General features: G+C 49.0%; 2 protein-coding genes across 9 annotated transcripts; one reads left to right on the forward strand and one right to left on the reverse strand.

The window, feature by feature from the left end:
• The first annotated feature begins 331 nt into the window (after nucleotides 1-331).
• On the forward strand, nucleotides 332-9,047 carry dpp3 (dipeptidyl-peptidase 3). Of its 3 annotated transcripts, none has more exons than XM_023843466.2 (18): nucleotides 332-413; nucleotides 1,567-1,872; nucleotides 2,143-2,232; nucleotides 2,451-2,588; nucleotides 3,518-3,592; nucleotides 3,678-3,771; nucleotides 3,883-4,013; nucleotides 4,115-4,245; nucleotides 4,462-4,520; nucleotides 4,848-5,042; nucleotides 5,501-5,613; nucleotides 5,831-5,923; nucleotides 6,747-6,809; nucleotides 7,091-7,215; nucleotides 7,328-7,448; nucleotides 7,742-7,921; nucleotides 8,175-8,337; nucleotides 8,710-9,047. In XM_023843466.2, exons 2-18 carry the CDS (start codon nucleotides 1,603-1,605, stop codon nucleotides 8,850-8,852), a joined length of 2,184 nt encoding a protein of 727 aa, XP_023699234.1. In that variant the 5' UTR covers nucleotides 332-413; nucleotides 1,567-1,602; the 3' UTR covers nucleotides 8,853-9,047. The 3 variants fall into 3 exon arrangements, with proteins under 3 accessions (XP_023699234.1, XP_023699233.1, XP_072562519.1); XM_023843465.2 differs by lacking the exon at nucleotides 332-413 and adding an exon at nucleotides 796-919; XM_072706418.1 differs by lacking the exon at nucleotides 332-413 and adding an exon at nucleotides 952-1,089.
• Nucleotides 9,048-10,065: 1,018 nt separating this feature from the next.
• On the reverse strand, nucleotides 10,066-17,709 carry LOC111860104 (uncharacterized). Of its 6 annotated transcripts, none has more exons than XM_023843471.2 (5): nucleotides 17,578-17,708; nucleotides 15,546-15,651; nucleotides 14,852-15,039; nucleotides 13,009-13,116; nucleotides 10,066-11,929 (listed from the first exon to the last, which is right to left on the reverse strand). In XM_023843471.2, the coding sequence occupies exons 2-5, from the start codon at nucleotides 15,590-15,592 to the stop codon at nucleotides 10,782-10,784; spliced, it is 1,491 nt and encodes a 496-aa protein (XP_023699239.2). In that variant the 5' UTR covers nucleotides 15,593-15,651; nucleotides 17,578-17,708; the 3' UTR covers nucleotides 10,066-10,781. The 6 variants fall into 6 exon arrangements, with proteins under 6 accessions (XP_023699239.2, XP_072562520.1, XP_023699237.2 ...); XM_072706419.1 differs by having other exon boundaries at nucleotides 14,852-15,083; nucleotides 15,546-16,336; XM_023843469.2 differs by lacking the exon at nucleotides 17,578-17,708 and adding an exon at nucleotides 16,163-17,571.
• Between the last annotated feature and the right edge of the window lie 320 nt (nucleotides 17,710-18,029).

Genomic DNA, 18,029 nt, shown 5'->3' on the forward strand with positions numbered 1-18,029 from the left:
CAAGAAAAGAAAACTTAACTCTGAAGCAAACATTTGCATGCATTGATAAACCTTAATTGAGAAAATATATTTAACATGGATAAGTTTACTATAATCAGCTATAAAGAGCTATATTTATTTTTTTTAGAATATTTTTTTCTGTTCTCGGGACCAGCCTGTTTACGATCATTTAATTGAAATCTTTGGGGAAGAGCGGTCTTGTTTGTATCTCAGTGTAATTGGAGTTTGCGAAAGCACCACTGGAGCGTGAGGAGCATATTGAACTATGCTTCCTGTATGCTAACTAAACATTACTACATACGCCACCCTTATCCATGACCGATGAACACGTGGTGTCCGCATGACTGCTTAATAAGCCAAGTAAATCTGATTCACTGCAGGTCTGCGCAGCGCTCAGCTACCCTCTTCGGAAGGTACTGACAAATTCTGCATGGTTTTATAGATATGCGATAATAACATTAACGGCTACTCTTAGGTTCCGTAAGAAACTGCGACTTCCTTATATTAATATTATATATGCTCATGTAATTGTTCGTAAATGTTAACAAGTTCGTCGAGGCCTGCAAAACAAAGGAAAGCATTTCCATTCCAATATACACGACATGTCCCCTAGAAATGCAAGTCGCCATCCAACGGCTTAATCGCAGAAAATCGGTATGTTGTCTGTCGAAGGGCACGGTAGTGTGTGCCATATATGGACTGGGCCAGACATGATTGGCCAGAGAACATGCCAATTATTTAGTCCGTTATTTCATTGGCGTGTAGGCGGAGCTGGCAATGAATGAAAAGCGGAAGTAGATATGGAAGGGTGAGAGTGCAATTTAAGAAACGGAACGAGGGTTTAAAATCGCAGGCGAGAGCCGGGCAATTACTTAACTACTATTATTAGTGCTGCCATTAGGGAGAGTGATATAATACGGTAATGAAGGATTTGTATGCATGCCTTACAATTATCTTGTTAGAAAATCATAAGGTCGCAAGTTCGCCGAGTTAATCATGTACTTTTGATGAGCTAACGTTAGCTTCTCGGCTACATTTTTTTTATAAGACATCTGTTTCCCGAAGTCCGTGGCTAACCTGTCATTCGTAGTACGTAATCGTTTAGCCAGATTTATTTCACACTATGAGATGCAATTTGAATTTAGCATTAAATGGAACGCGTGACTTTACAATTTTAAGTTTAAATATGATTTCAACTGCAATTATGTGCCTTGCAAATACGGTTTCGTTTTCATAGTAACAAGGCCAAAGTGCATATCGTTGCTTATTTTCACGTGCAAAATTGTCTGACTAAGAGCCTCTTGATGTGAATGATTAACAGGAAGGACATTTTTATAGTGCTGTTTGATTTAATTAAGGTTTACCTTTGATAAAAAAAAAAACACATGCGCTTCCAATCCTTTTTGATTGCAGATTCTTGTGTGATTTTCCAAGTTTTAGTAATGTTTTCATAATTTTACCTAACAGAAGTACCGGCCATGACATGTCACTCTGTGTGGCTGGTGTGTTTGCACCCTGCGCTGACCCTAGCCAGAGCCTGACCTGGTTACCCTCGTCTTTCTGTAGCTGCCTTGTTCCTCACGTGTGAGACTTCGGCTCGCCATGGTGGACTCCCAGTACTACCTCCCCAACGACGTCGGCATCTCGGCGCTGGAATGCGGCGAGGCCTTCCGCCTGCTCTCTCCCAAAGAGCAGCTTTATGCTCACTACCTGTCACGAGCATCCTGGTACGGGGGACTCGTCGTGCTGCTGCAGACGTCCCCCGAGTCGGCCTCCATCTACGTCCTCCTGCAGCGCATGTTCCGGCTCCAGAGCCCAGCTCAGCTGGAGAGCGTGGCCACGGCCGCCGGGCTAACCGCCGATGAGTATCAGGTCAGACCAACTCAATGAAGTCTGTGCTGGGTGGGATTTTTTCCACTCTCGACCACTGATTGGATTAGCTCAGTGTCCATGGGTTGATTGAGTGGATCTTATTGGCTTAAACAGTAATTGACAGTACAGGATTGTGAGGCTAACGCCCACCACTTAGACCTAATCAATCTCTGTAAAGTATTTGGGATGTGAGGGTAAAACAGCCGAGGCTGCTGGGTAAATTACCAGCGGAAACACCGCCTGCTCTGGAATGTTCTGTTCTCATCTCAGGCCTTCCTGGTCTACGCTGCTGGACTGTATGCCAATATGGGGAACTACAAGTCTTTTGGAGACACAAAGTTCATCCCCAACCTCCCGCAGGTGAAGTCCTCTTCCTGCCTTCGCCGTTTGTGGATCGCAAATGCTTTGGTTTTCTTGACTGATTGTGTGTGTGTATGTAAGTAAAACGTGAGAAAAAGCCTGAGAAAAAAGGTAAGTTTTAAGCTGCCCTTTAAAACCTTCAACATAATCTGCAAGATGCTACGATGGAGGAAGATCTTTCCATAACCTTGGGCTGTGTGTGTGTCTCTTCTCGACAGGAGAAGCTGAAGGCCTTGGTGTGGCAGTGCCAGGCGTTCCAGGACAGCCCCACAGAGATGGAGGCGCTGTGGAGCACATGTGCTCCCCTGCTTTATTCTCTGGACGACAAACACAAGCAACTGGGCCTTGGAGACAAGGCAAGGGCGCAGACGCCGTGACAGACATCAGGAGCTGGAGGCAGTAATGTTTGTTAAAAATCTTGATGCAGTGCAATCCAGATAAACAGAAAGACACTGGGATCATGGGCAATGAAGCGACTTCCGGAACTCTCAGTACTGAGGGCACACCTTCACCACATCTCTCTCCTCTGGCGTTTTGGAACCCAGAACCAGATCCAGGCCCAGAACCCTAGTACCCCATTTCTACCGACGCAGTGCCGGGGATGGTGCCAGGCTGTTTTATTCTTTAAGATATTGTGGTGCTGCAGTGGCGAAGAGATCATGAGGCAGACAGCAAAGTTCAGTTTTTAGCAGACTCTTATTGTGTGATCCTTAAAAGGACAGTGGTTAAAATGACGAGGGAGAATAAAGAATAAAATCATTTACACACACAGACTGGGGAGAAATACAGCCTTTGAGTGGAAAATGGATGCAGGCAAGAGACAGGGAGCAACGAGTCATTAACTTTTCTTGGTTGGCAGCTTATAAAAACTTAAATCTGAAACAGATATAAATTTTTTTTTAAAAGACATGAACCTTTATTTTCACTTCTGCTCGTGCAACATTTCCATTCAGTTCTTTTTTTTTTAAACTGGTGGAAACGCAAGCAGGTTCTCAAAAACCAAGCAAGAACCAGCCTAGCACTTGCTCCAGCACCATGTTGGTGATAAGGCATAGATCTCTTTGGACAGGGCTCAAGATGTGTCTCGTTTAGCAGAATGGCCATAACCAAGGATGGACTGTCGTGCATTTGATAGCAGTAGTAACAGTTTCTGACTGCAGCAGAATGTAAGCAGCGTCTAGCCCTGATGACATCACTCCGGTGGTGCCGTGTTTACATTCTTAGGGCCGTATTTTTAGCATTATCGTTAATCTGATGAAGATGATGATTATGGTTTCCTCTCTAGGGGATCACCACATACTTCTCAGGGAACTGCTCTTTAAACGACGCTGAGTTGGCCCAGAGGTTTCTGGATTCCAAGGTAAAGGTCTTGCCATGCAGTTCAGCGCTCACTTGCCCCCTCTGCTGGCTGCATTCTGAACTACACCCCCCATGTCGCTAACCAGAGTCTGAGTGCCTACAACACGCGACTCTTCAAGACGGGTGGCGTCGAGGGGAAGGAGAGCTATGAAGTGCGATTGGCTTCTGCTGTGCAGAAGGGTGAGCATCTGTCTGCAGCCAATCAGATCATTTTACTCTGCCCATGTGACCGGACATCGCTTATTGGTCACTTGTGCTATGCATTTTTTTTTGTTACATTGTCTGCTGTAGACCGTACCGTGGACGGCGAGACAGAGACGCACTGTGGCCAGTACGAGTTCGAGAACGCCATGTTCACCGTGCGCAGGGGTGACTACGCTCCCCTCATGAAGAAAGTGAGCGAGAACCTGGAGAAGGCCCAGGTGAGACCCACAGTCCGCAAGACCCTCTGCTCCACATGCACCCTGGTGCCAGTACCGCGGGGGTCTTACCTGGCGTGTTAGCTCGGCATCTCTTGCCATAGGCGTACGCGGCCAATGAGAATCAGCGGCGGATGCTGGAGGAGTATGTCCGCAGCTTCACCTTCGGCTCCGTGGATTCTCACAAAGAGGGGTCCCGCTACTGGATCAAGGACAAGGGGCCCATCGTGGAGAGGTATCCCTACACGCAGCCCGGCCAAGGGGGGTTTGATTACTGCTGCTGTACCATCCGTCATTGTTCTGGTGGTGCTGCGCACACAGCTCTCATTATCAGCCAGACACATAGCCAGGAATACCCTTCACCACCCTTTGCTCACCTGGGGGGTTCATACCCATTTTTTCCCTGCCTGCATGCCTGTTATCAGTCGCTGCCTCTGATCTCCGTTTCTAGTTACATCGGCTTCATTGAGAGCTACAGGGACCCATTTGGATCAAGGGGCGAGTTTGAAGGTATGATTCCCCAGTCTGTGTGCTTTATTTCCTCGCCCGCCTCTCCTGCCCCTCGACCGCACCCGCCTCACCTCCCCTCTGGCTCTCGCATTGCCCGCCTCTCCTCCCCCCTGGCTCTCGCATTGCCCGCCTCTCCTCCCCCCTGGCTCTCGCATTGCCCACCTCACCTCCCCTCTGGCTCTCGCATTGCCCGCCTCTCCTCCCCTCTGGCTCTCGCATTGCCCGCCTCTCCTCCCCTCTAGCTCTCGCATTGCCCGCCTCTCCTCCCCTCTGGCTCTCATTGCGCTCCTGCTCCTTGACCACCCCACCTCTGCTTCCTCCCTCCAGGCTTTGTGGCGGTGGTTAACAAGGCCATGAGCGCCCGCTTCGCCAAGCTGGTGAGCTCCGCCGAGGTGCTTCTGCCGGAGCTCCCGTGGCCAGCGGCCTTCGAGAAGGACACCTTCCTAAAGCCTGACTTCACCTCCCTCGACGTGCTGACGTTCGCAGGCAGCGGCATCCCAGCTGGCATCAACATCCCCAACTGTGAGTGGCTGGCAGAGGCCCGTCCCAGGGCTCGGGGGGTCAGCAACATGCCCCAAACCATGCCCCCTCAACTAACCGACGTCTCGTGAAATGGCTCTAGTAACCCACCTGCACATCCAACCTGCACATACCATCCATATAGTCACCTGTAATAACATACAAAAAAGCAGGGATTCACAATCATTTAAAAAAAGTGCTTTTCACATAAGACGACAAATATACAAGTGATTTTGGTCACTTGGATATCCGTGCAGGGGGGGTGTCTGCAGCACATCACCAGGGTTCTGTCAGTGTACCTGTAAGTGGACCTACCCCAACACTGACATGGTATTGCTCATTTAATGTGCTTTGTGTGAAGGACTCACCCATTAGACTTAGTTTTGGGGGGGGGTCCTCTTCCAGTTGTGTGCATTTACGGTGCGGCCGCAGGTTGATTGCCGATCCCGTGTTTCTTCCAGATGATGATATCCGGCAGACTGAAGGCTTCAAGAACGTGTCCCTGGGGAACGTGCTGGCAGTGGCCTATGCCACGCAGAAGGACAAACTGACCTTCCTCAACGAGAGTGACAAGGCATCTGTCCGTCTGTCCCTATGTCTGTCCCTCCCCACCCTGCCGTGTGCATCCCACTCTAACACGAGCCCCATCCTGTCCGTCGTTAAAACATCTGCTTCAAGTGGAAAGGCCTGTCCCCCTCTCTGCCTGCCTGTCCCTGTCCTCTGTCTGTCCATCTCCACCCTACCGCATGCATCCCCCTCTCTAACACGAGCCCCATTTCTTCTGTCCTTAGGACGTCTACATCAAGTGGAAAGGCCCCTCTTTCGAGGTCCAGGTGGGACTCCATGAACTGTTGGGGCATGGCAGCGGCAAGCTCTTTGTCCAGGTGATTCGGCCGGCTTTCATGTCTTTGGGATTCCAGTGCTGCGGTACTTCGCCTGCCTGTCTGCCTGTGTCTGTCCATGAGCGTGTGAATCCTTAGCTGAAGGTGCATAAAGCAGTGAGTCTCGCTAATGTCTGTTTCCTACAGAAAATTTCATCCAGTGACTGTCGGATGAATTTTGGTCTTTTGGTGGCCGTTACCTATGCAGTGTCCTGGATATCAGGAACACCTGCGCTTAAAGGCTCATACTAGCATGGATGCTTTTCACGAGCACTGGGGTAGTTTGCAAACCAGACTACAGTAAAACTGGTCTAAGTCGCCGGCTTGTAACTCGTCAATGTGCACAAGTCGACACTCAAGCAAAAGTCGACACTTTGGCGACTTGTGTCTATCTCGTCAATTCTCTAAGTCGTCACTTTTAAGCTGGTCCCGCGAGTGTCGACTTAGACCGGTTTTACTGTATTTACAAGGTAATAAATCTCTTGGATACATGTAAATGCGTGTGCATGTGTGTGCAGAATTGAAAATCTCACAGCAGCCAGCCGACCAAAGTTGGGAACCCTGTGAGCTGCCTCTGAATTTGTAAAACATTGAGAAACGGACATAAACCTCACTACTGTGCTACGTGTGCAGGGAATATTAGAATAATAATTCATATTATTAATAAAAACATATCTACAACACGTTGTGCACATGTGCACAAGTACATGGCTTGACTGGAGAACTATGAGCATTTCCGTGGACGCGTACGCAGAGTAGATACGCGAGTGTCGCACGTGATGTGAGTCTCTCTTTGGGGACACCATGTTTCTTCTTCCCACTCCAGGACGAGAAGGGGAACTTCAACTTTGACCAGGAGAGCGTCCGCAACCCAGAGACGGGGGAGCTGGTGGGTGTCAGTGCCTGAAGGAGCCGGGAACTGGGAGCGCGAGCCGCGTAGCAGGGCTCCTTCGGGTCACTTTGCGGTTTGGAATATAAGATTTGTAGATTTTGTATATGTGGGTTTTGTCGGTCAGTGGGCCGGGGAATGGTTCTGAGGTATGAGGTGGGCCACAGGATTCTCTGGGGTGGGGTGGGGGCACGTGGCTGTGGGCTGTCAGTTTTTATTTGTTGTCGCTGTTGTTTTTAAAGGAATTTCGGTTTTCGGTAATTATGCTGTCTTGTCCATAGATATCCAGCTGGTACAAGGGAGGTGAGACGTGGGACAGCAGATTCTCCACCATCGCATCGTCCTATGAGGAGTGCAGGGCCGAGTGCGTCGGCCTCTACCTCTGCCTCAACAAGGAGGTGCTCGGGTGAGGGCGGGGTCATTCTCAGCCTGGGTGGGGTGTGCTTTAGCCCAGCCAGGGGCAGGGCCTGGGATCATTTTCGGTTGGGGTGTGACGTGCCAGTGGTTTTGGGTTACAGCATCTTTGGACATGAGGGCGAGCTGGCGGAGGAGGTGATATACGTCAACTGGCTGAACATGGTGCGGTCCGGCCTGCTGGGGCTGGAATTCTACACCCCCGAGAGTAAAAGCTGGAGACAGGTGGGGCCAGCCGCAAGCAGAGCCCATGTCACACTCGCGTGCACATGCACTCACACGTGGTGCCTTTCATCTGTAACAGCTACATTCTTATTCTGTCTATCTCTCGGTACTGGGTCCCCAAAAAGCTCTGTTCCTTAATCTTCACATTGTTTCCTGAGCGAGTCTAATGACACTGATCATTATGGGGCTGCTTATCCTGGTGAGCTCCTGTCCCCCAGGCCAGCCCCCATGCTTCACGTCCAGTTGGGCGTCGCACAGCATCTCACCCCCCCCCCCCCCCCCATCCCCCGTAGGCCCACATGCAGGCGCGATTTGTCATCCTGCGTGTGCTGCTGGAGGCTGCCGATGGCTTCGTCACTCTGGAGGAGTGCACGGGCTCTGACGGGCGGCCCGACGCCCTCATAGCCCTGGACCGAGCCAAGATTCACACTGTGGGCAAGACTGCCATCCAGAGGTTCCTCTGCAAACTGCAGGTCAGTTTGATGAATTGCATTATGAATAATTTTATCTTCAGTTTGACACAGTTAATGGTTGCTTTTCAGATCCCTGCCACATATTAGGATGTTAATTTATATTAATATCTGGGGTGCCTGGGTTAGATCTTTTGAAGTACGTGTACTTTGGAAGCTCTGCCTTTGAATCATCGCATTTCAGTCTGAGGTACTTCCGTGCTCCTCTTTGATCTGCTCAGTGTACGACACCCCCCCCTCGTTTTCCATCCCACAGGTCCATAAGTCGACGGCCGACGTGGAGGGGGGCCGCGCTCTCTATGAGGGCTACTCAGCGGTGACCTCCACTGGCTTGCATGACTTCCTGCGTCTGCGTGAGACCGTCCTGCTGAGGAAGGAAGCTCGCAAGATGTTCGTCCAGGCCAACACCTGCGTCAATGGTCAGCCAACGCCCCCCTGCCGCCGTCTGGTTGCTGGCAGTGTACTGTTTTAATTGCTGAATAGCATCAATAATTAACACTGAAAATATTTTTAGCTCTGAAAATAGGGCAACATCCTGAATCAAGCCTAATCTAGACGTTCGTTTAGGATGGTCTGGCCTGGTTTTTTGTGGTTACATTCATCATTAATTTGGAAAGTCCTGTCTTTCCTTAACCTAGTCAGTCATTACTTTTAATTAAATTAGTGTAATATTGTACTTCAGCTTTGGTATTGTGGGGGGGGGGGCCTGTTTATTTTGTATAATTGGCTGTGAAAAGAAAATGTAAGAGGTGCGATGACTGATTGATCTGGCGGTGCCACGTGACTGGCAGGTGGGTCTGTGGAGCTCGTGGAGTACGAGAGCAGCGCTGCCGGGCTCATCCGCTCCTTCACGGAGCGCTTCCCCGAGGACGCCAAGGAGGTGGAGGCCGAGCTGCTGGAGCTGAGCAAGCGCGACGCCCCCTGCTGGTGCTGAGCAGGCACGACGCCCCCTGTTGGAGCTGAGGACAGCTCCCGCCACCACATCCACTGGCTCTGCAGCACTGAAGCCTGTTTTCACACACAATGTAACGGTTTTTCCTCGAGATGTATCTAAAGTGCAGGTCTGACACTTTATGGTCCCTTGTGGTTTTTTTTTTTACTCATTAAACTCCTGAGGTTTAACTCTTAATTTATGTCCTTCCACTTATCAGATGTAAGCAGCATAATCAGTGTAAGATCAGCTTACGGTACCAGGTAACTGGTTTGTCAGGACTGGTCATATAGGTCACATGACATTCCTGTAAAACACCAGCTTCTCTCACATGCTGAGACACTGAAATTGATTTGAAATGGTTTAAAAACCCGACGGTCCTTTTCGGCCCCACCACCCTTTTCTGTAATTTCAAACCATGTGGTCACTCCATCAGAACTGCGCCTTTCTGTGTAAAATCCCGCTCGGCTGAAGTCCTTGCAGACGGCCAGCGGTCACGAAATGCTTCAGTGACTTTCCACCTCATCACCAAAGCAAAATAAAACGCCCAGGCTGAGCGCCGTCGGCCATTGATCTTTGAAGCTGTTACTTTGCCGTCTCCGGTTTGGTAATGCGATCTGGGAGCGAGTGCTGGCTGTACGTATCTCAGCTGTTGCCTCAGACATGTCCTGGTTTAAGGTTTCCTAGTGTCACTTTCAGCTGTCTAGTGAACAGGGGCGTATCTATAAATTCTGGGCCTCATGACAAAATGTCACCTTGCCGCCCCCCCCCCCCCTCAACTTTATGGATTTGAGGGTCCCTGTTAAGGGCCAGGCTGCCCTTAATCTGCCAGGGGATTCATGCCCTTCTGACACCCCTGCTAGTGAACATGAGCTATCAATGGTGGAGGAAAGATTTTGAGATTGGGGGGGGGGGCACTATAATTTAAATTTAAATAATTAAAATACAAGATTAATGGGCGGGATGAATGAAGCCAAATTAAATAGTGGGGGGCACGTACCACTAGTTCCTACGACCCCTGCCAACTAGTATAAAATCTTTTCTATAGTAAAATTTATAATTTCAAATAAACTTCTGCGCAGTGCGTGTCTGCCGCCAGCTCCGACGAACTGAACACCTTCATTTTCAATGGGATCAACATTTATGGTCTGGGAGACATTGCTTTTCGTTTTATCGATTTTGGTCTGTAAACGGTTACGAGAAGCCAACGAAAACGTACACTTTTGAAATGATTTTATTCTTCCTGTGCATGATATTTCTACACAGTTCCGGTATACCTTAAGACGAATTAGCGAATATATCTGCCGATGAAGAAAAATAGGAAGTAAAATTCGGCGTCAATATTTAAGATCGGGCACATTTTCTTATGGTTTTGTCGCAGTTGAACCTGTCTAGGATACACAGCTTTTGGCTTTAGTATCTCTTGACTACTGTGTCTATTTATACATATGATTGAATTTTACACATAGTGTGTCTGTGGATTCTGAGCTTATCCATCTCATTTTTCCCGTATAGTCGTATATGGAAAGATGGCAATAAAGTTCACTTTGACTTTGGCTTGAGGTTTGAAAATCTCAGAAAGGCAGGAACATGCTGCTGCCCTGCCTTCAGATCACTGTAAGTAAAGCAAGCGAGCGGAGCAGAGGAGTGAGCCACTCCGAGACACTCGCGCATCCCTAACTGGATACGAGTCGGTTCACTGGTGAGTCTGTCATTGGTTAAAGTGTGCCCAGTTCACGGGAACATCCGATATTAATATCTCGGTGCCATTCGCCGTTCTGGCACTAAACGCAAACGGCGACAATTTAAATAATATTCCGATTTAAAAAAAAAAAAACATAGTACGTGCTGACCCCAGGTGGCCAGTGTGAATACTGCATGTACTTTGCGCTTCGCCGTTCCCTGGATACATGGTGCTTTTTCTAATGAGGTTTAGTCCTGTGTGACGGACTGTTCATTGCCCGCGCGAGGCGGGTCGTCGTGCCCCACGCCAGCAGACTGGTCCCTCTGGTGCACTCGCAGGTGTGCCGACAGCTGCTCTGGCTGCCGGAAGCCGCGTGTGCAGCTGGGCTCGGTGCAGCGGTGCGGCCGGTCCCCGCTGTGCGTGCGCTGATGTGCCCGCAGACTCCCCGGCTGGCTGAAGCTGCGGCCACACTCAGTGCAGTGGTACGGCGTCTCCTTGGTGTGCGTGCGCAGATGCACCTTCAGCTGCTCCAGCTGCTTGAAGCCCTTGCCACACTGCGGCTGCATGCATGTGTAGGGGCGCTCCCCGCTGTGCACGCGCCCATGCAGCGTCAGCGAGCGCAGTCGCCGGAAGCGCTTGCCACACTCGCTGCAGTGGTACGGTGTCTCGCCTGAGTGGACCCGCTGGTGCTTGCGTAGGCCCCCTGAGCTGCGGAAGCTGCGTCCGCAGTCGGTGCAGCGATAGGGTGCCTCCTGCGAGTGCCGGTGCCGATGTCTCGCCAGGCCGCTTGCCTGTCTGAAGCTCCGCCCACAGGTGGGGCACGCATACGGCGTCTCCCCTGAGTGGATGCGCTGGTGCGTCTCCAGCTGCCGCAGACCCCGGAAGCTTCTGCCGCAGTCCTGGCAGACATAGGGTCGCTCACCAGAGTGGATGCGGCGGTGCCGGCGCAGGTTGCCCAGCTGGTTGAAGCTGCGACCACAGGTGGCGCAGCAGAAGGGGCACTCACCAGTGTGCACGCGGTGGTGCGCCTTCAAGCTGCCCCGCTGCGTGAAGCTCTTTCCACACTGCACGCACTGGTAGGGCGTCTCCTTGGTGTGCGTGCGCCAGTGGATGCGCAGCGCTGCTGCGTCTTTGCAGCTCTTGTCGCACTGGCTGCAGCGGTACGCCGTGCGGCCAGAGTGCAGCCGCTGGTGCCTGCGCAAATAGGCCTTACGGTTGAAGGCTTTGCCACACTCTCCACACGTGTAGGGCAGGGAGGCTGGTGGCTTGCCATCTCGCCCGACAATGGGGGCGTCCAGTGGTGCGACTTGCAAATCCGAGGCCCGCGCTGCTTCCGGCTGCTCCGCTTCGGCCAGAAGCATGGCACAGACGTCCCCCGAAGGGTCCTGCTTAAGAACTGCCCAGAAAAAGTACACTGAGTGTCTCCATCTGCCTCAGCTGATTTTTGGCAAAGCTTTGGGTAACCATCCACAGTACCATGGCAACGGCATTAGGCCTTATTTGCTCATGGGACTGTGGTGTGTCTGAGGCCTCTTCTCGTGGTTTTTGGCATCTTCACAATTTTTGTGCACATTTTCCGTGCAGAAATCGCATCTTTTAGTGCATGGCAGTAGCACGATAGGTGGACTGTGCGCGGGAACCACAGCTTGGCGGGTTTATTTGTTTGACGTGTGATGGAATTAAACAGTCTTTAGGTGTGGCAAAGTAATATAAAGGCATGTTTGCAGTCGGCTGTTTAAGTGTCCAGACATGAGGCTCATTAGTCTGAGACGTGCCTGATGTTGGCCGGTTATGTGTGAAGGGAGCAAAGATGTGGTCGTCCCACAGTCTGGCCGTCACACGCACAGCCGATCTCGCTCACCGCACCAGCACCTTGCCACCTGCCATTGTTTTAAGGAGCCCTGAATTCTGCGCGGTGCCGGAGAATCGTACAGGATAATGCCGGGCCGTCTGTCTGTAGAAGCGCCGTCGAGCTGAACAGTAATAATCACGGGAAGCATTTGGCTGCAGTCTTTGCTGCTAAATGCGAGACTGGCTTCCTGCGGAGTGACTCCTTATTTCACCTGACAGCATGTGCTATTCCACTACATTCCCTTTTAAATGCATGGAGCTTTTTTTTGTTTGAATTTAGTGTAAATGCTTCTCTCTCTGTGTTCAGCTTTGACGACATTTACTGTGAAATATACACGAAAATCAGACGGGTGAAATACTTATTTCAAGGTACCCATATGTGTGTGCGAGCATGTCTATGCGTGTCTGTGCATCTATGTTTGTACGTGTTATGCATGCCTGCACATGCGTTATGCGTGCCTGTGTCTGTGTGTCCCCACAATGTAATAAAAACCTGTTATTTTGATGTTGTGGGGACCACCTTTTTGGAAACTTTGGTTACCCACAAAGATATGAGTATAGGTCTGTGTGTGTGTGTATCTGTGTGTGCATAATTGCTTTGGGGTCGTAGGCAGTAGCTCTTACAGTCATGGTGCAGGGTGGGCTTCTCCTCATCCTCCTGCCCCCCTCCCGTCTTCTCCTTCTGGGGGGGTTCACCTTTCACTCTGGGCCCCAGGGGCAGGTGTGTAAGTGCTGGGTGACGGGAAAGAGAGCTGTCAGCAGGAGACGACTCCAGAGGAAACATGTTGCCAATGGCAGATGATTACATGGATAGAGGAGAGAGGAGCTACTGAGAAGGCTGCTGGAGGTGTAGAGCCGGCAAAAGGCCACGTGCTCCTGTCCTGCAGTGCAGCCTCGCAGTGCAGCCCCGCACACACTGTACTGCTGCGCGAGACATGAACCACTATGAAAAGTAACCATAAAACAGACACAGTAGCTTCTAATAAGGTGTGCTGCCTCATGGAGCAATAATGAAGCACACTGCCTAAATGTGTGATTATGGAGTATAAATACGTGATTTATAGGTGTAACGTGGAGCCGGTATCGCAGTGTGCTGCCTCATGGAGCAATAACGAAGCACACTGTCTAAATGTGTGATTATGGAGTATAAATACGTGATTTATAGGTGTAACGTGGAGCCGGTATCGCAGTGTGCTGCCTCATGGAGCAATAATGAAGCACACTGCCTAAATGTGTGATTATGGAGTATAAATACGTGATTTATAGGTGTAACGTGGAGCCGGTATCGCAGTGTGCTGCCTCATGGAGCAATAACGAAGCACACTGTCTAAATGTGTGATTATGGAGTATAAATACGTGATTTATAGGTGTAACGTGGAGCCGGTATCGCAGTGTGCTGCCTCATGGAGCAATAACGAAGCACACTGCCTAAATGTGTGATTATGGAGTATAAATACGTGATTTATAGGTGTAACGTGGAGCCGGTATCGCAGTGTGCTGCCTCATGGAGCAATAACGAAGCACACTGTCTAAATGTGTGATTATGGAGTATAAATACGTGATTTATAGGTGTAACGTGGAGCCGGTATCGCAGTGTGCTGCCTCATGGAGCAATAACGAAGCACACTGTCTAAATGTGTGATTATGGAGTATAAATACGTGATTTATAGGTGTAACGTGGAGTCGGTATCGCAGTGTGCTGCCTCATGGAGCAATAACGAAGCACACTGTCTAAATGTGTGATTATGGAGTATAAATACGTGATTTATAGGTGTAACGTGGAGCCGGTATCGCAGTGTGCTGCCTCATGGAGCAATAACGAAGCACACTGTCTAAATGTGTGATTATGGAGTATAAATACGTGATTTATAGGTGTAACGTGGAGCCGGTATCGCAGTGTGCTGCCTCATGGAGCAATAACGAAGCACACTGTCTAAATGTGTGATTATGGAGTATAAATACGTGATTTATAGGTGTAACGTGGAGCCGGTATCGCAGTGTGCTGCCTCATGGAGCAATAATGAAGCACACTGTCTAAATGTGTGATTATGGAGTATAAATACGTGATTTATAGGTGTAACGTGGAGCCGGTATCGCAGTGTGCTGCCTCATGGAGCAATAACGAAGCACACTGTCTAAATGTGTGATTATGGAGTATAAATACGTGATTTATAGGTGTAACGTGGAGCCGGTATCACAGTGTGCTGCCTCGCAGAGCAATAACGAAGCACACTGCCTAAATGCGTGATTATGGAGTATAAATACGTAATTTATAGGTGTAATGTGGGGCCGGTATCGCAGTGTGCTGCCTCGCAGAGCAATAACGAAGCACACTGTCTAAATGTGTGATTATGGTGTGTAAATACATGATTTATAAGAATAACGCAGAGTCGGTATCGCAGTGTGCTGCCTTGCAGAGCAATAACGAAGCACACTGTCTAAATGTACGCGGGCTTCTGCTGCCTACCTGGGTGGTCCTCCTGGTCCTCCTTCAGATGATCCAGTGGCACATCTGTGTCCTCCACCTTCACCTCCAACCAGGCCGCCTCCTCCTGCTCACATTTGGTCCAGACGGGCTTCAGCTCTGCGTCCACCTCCTCCTGCTTGACTTGTGCCTCCACCATGCTGCCCGCCTTGGGACAGAGGACGTGCTGTCTGCAGGGCGACAGCGGCGGAGGTGGGATAGGGGAACCTTTGTGCTGGAAGGGCAGGCAGAGTCGGGTTTATGTTTGACCACTGGGTCAATAGCAAACTATAGCACTTCACGCCTCCCAGTACTTTTCCACGTCAGTTTTGTTTTCATCAGGCTGTTTTCCAGGCTGCTGTTAGTCAGAGAATCTTTTGAAAGTTACACACTTCCTCACTGCAAATCAGAGGGGTGTTTGTGCAGCTCAAACCAGTGAGAAATACACCTCAAGTTCACTGGTCAGCTGGCATTAATCTGGGTGTTGTCAGAGCGGCAGAGTGTTGTGCATTTGCACTGGGTGTGTTTAGTATACATCTGTATCATATCTGTACATTGTGGATGAGGCTGAAGGTCATTTATTGCATGCAAGATGTCGAAAACCAACTAGGACAGGCAGGCAATGCCCCCCCCCCCCCCCCCCCCCGTGAAGACTGAGCCCATGATGTTTCATGTGAAAGGACGAAAAGGTTACGACCTCCTGCTCCATGCACCCAGGGTCAGCAACCAATACGACGGGGTCATTCTGATGTGCTGCTCCTTGATTGGTCTGACACATGGTCGTCATGGTGCCGAGAAATGTCCTGTAGTAGAGTGGTTTATGCAAATATTTTTTCAGTAAATATTGTACAAGTGAATAATGGATTAGGTATCTGTGTGAAGTTAAATTTGTGACATACCACTGTGGTTCTCTGTGCATTAAAATGTACAGATTAATAGCACAGTGCTTTTCGGGTGAGGGAAGTCCAGGGGTAAAACATACAGCTGCAGAAAAATGAACAGACCACTCTATACTATTAAACAAATCTGCATTTTAAAATCCTGGATTAAATGTGGTTCTACCGGCTGAAGGCTACGATGAGCAGCAGGATGCTTCTTGGTTCAAAGTTTGTAAGACAGCAGTACAAAAGAATAAGGTGAAGCAGGAGACACTGGGAGCGGCCAGAAACCAGGCAGGCAGACGGCAGACGCGACTCCAGAGATGGCCGTTAACCTATTTGACAGTGCCTCATGAATCGGAGGATGACTGTGGGAAAGGGGAGCCACACTCCTGGGGAAACTGTACAGTGTTTGCTTGAGGAGGGTAGTACTCACTGTGGGATATCAGTCATGATTCAGGATAGACAAGACGGGGGGGTCTGATGACCGTATTACTCCAGATGCACTTTCTCAAGCAGGAGCAATTAGCTGTACTCTGGCATATCCTACTTGCAGTCAGTTGTATGTACACTCAGAGGAAAGTGCGTAGGTAGGTAAGCATGTATGTTTCTTATAGAACCATACATACAAACAGGTAAAATAAATTAGTGCAGTACTTGCAATGGCTATTGCGGCTATGCACACTAACATAAAGCATAATGTACCATATCGCCTTAACATTGGTAAAATTCGCTATACCCGTAACATAACACAGCACATTAGCAGCAATCCATATAAGAAGGAATAACTGAACGGGAGAGAAACACAGTCTTTCCAGGGTATACAATGAGACACTCGTCAGTAATAATTATAACTAGAGATGCACCGATCCGATATTCGGATCGGTATCGGCGCCGATCCAGATCTATTTGACGGATCGGGTATCGGCCATGCGTGACCGATCCACGTCCTATACTTACTTATTTAGTTTTTGGCAATTTCTAAAAAGACAGCTCCTATTTCGTGTTAAATCTATTTGTACAATCAATCGCACGACAGCTCTTTCCCATTTTACATGTGTTTTTTGCGGCATTCGAATCGAACGCTAACGCCGCCCCTCAGTCTTTTTTGCTACTCAGTGGGTGTGAGTACAGTGACTTCCGCCTGCTGTGACGTCATGCGCATACTCTTCGCAGTACGAAGAGCGTAAGACGCGACGATCTAGGAGTATTTTACGCTTTTAACAGAAACCAGTAGCACAGCTATTCGCAGTCTTTGTAAAATAAAGCTTTTAGAGGTGGGAATAGCGTTTAATGTACAATCCCACTTAAAGCGCACGCAACTGCGATACAAAAAAAGCAATGGATGATTTGGGAGTCGCTAACTTGGACTGTTGCGAACTCGCTGCAGCTTGTGATACAGAAGGGGCTGCCAACGCAACAAAGTGTAACTGAGCTGACGCCAATGGGAGAAAAAATGTGTTAAATTTTTATGCATTCGCCACTTGTGTATACTTATTTTGAAGATATTCATATTGAACTGCAAATGCCTCAAAAACGCTTAAAACAAAACGTACAAACGAGGTGGAACAGTACGTTATGCACGTATGTTTGTACTAGCCTAATTAAATATTTTTTGTCATACATTTTTTCCATCTGTATTTATTAGCTTAAAAAAAATTATATATAAAGTTTAACAAAGTAAAAAGAGCTCGTATCGGAATCGGATCGGAACTGAAAAAAATGTGGATCGGCCTATCCCTAATTATAACAGTACGCAACTTAAGTCGCGTTAACATAACAGTGCAATTAGGTTAACTAAATTAATACAGCGTTACTTATTAGTTACATAAATAATAACTCAGTACTTACATTCATCATTGACTACATTTACTGACGGGAACAACTGGGCTAACTACGCTTAAACTCCGGCTCGCCGACGTGCTGTCTCTTCTTTCAGGCTTTCCCGCGCTCTCACGTCTCACGTGCACCCACAATCCTTTGCACGCACTGGGTTTCGATGCAGGGGTCTCCAACTCCGGTCCTGGAGAGCTACTAATACTATCCAGTAAGTTTTCTATCACACCTGCTCCTGGTATTTACCTGAGAACTAGTGTGGCTCATCAGAAGCCAGATAGGATAGAAAACCTACTGGATAGTAGCTCTCCAGGACCGGAGTTGGAGACCCTTACAATATATATATTTTTTATTTATTTATTATTATTTACAGACGCACACACATTAATGAGAAATGAGTGAAACAAAAATTGTGCTGCGGTCTCATAAATCTTTCTGCGGCTGTAAATCCAACCTGGTTCAATTAG

This window comes from Paramormyrops kingsleyae, chromosome 24 (assembly GCF_048594095.1).
Source record: "Paramormyrops kingsleyae isolate MSU_618 chromosome 24, PKINGS_0.4, whole genome shotgun sequence".
In the NCBI taxonomy this organism is placed as follows: domain Eukaryota; kingdom Metazoa; phylum Chordata; class Actinopteri; order Osteoglossiformes; family Mormyridae; genus Paramormyrops; species Paramormyrops kingsleyae.

Bases quoted from the DNA above. Each gene is read 5' to 3' on its own strand.
- dpp3 (XM_023843466.2), top strand. From the start codon at position 1,603: ATGGTGGACTCCCAGTACTACCTCCCCAACGACGTCGGCATCTCGGCG. The intron at 2,233-2,450 runs GTGAAGTCCTCT...TCTTCTCGACAG, and splicing joins TCATCCCCAACCTCCCGCAG to GAGAAGCTGAAGGCCTTGGT. The intron at 7,922-8,174 runs GTCAGTTTGATG...TCCATCCCACAG, and splicing joins GGTTCCTCTGCAAACTGCAG to GTCCATAAGTCGACGGCCGA.
- LOC111860104 (XM_072706419.1), bottom strand. From the start codon at position 15,767: ATGCACAGAGAACCACAGTGGTATGTCACAAATTTAACTTCACACAGA. The intron at 15,084-15,545 runs GTCGTAACCTTT...CTGCCCTTCCAG, and splicing joins CTGGGTGCATGGAGCAGGAG to CACAAAGGTTCCCCTATCCC. The intron at 13,117-14,851 runs GTAGGCAGCAGA...CCCGTCACCCAG, and splicing joins GGACCAGGAGGACCACCCAG to CACTTACACACCTGCCCCTG.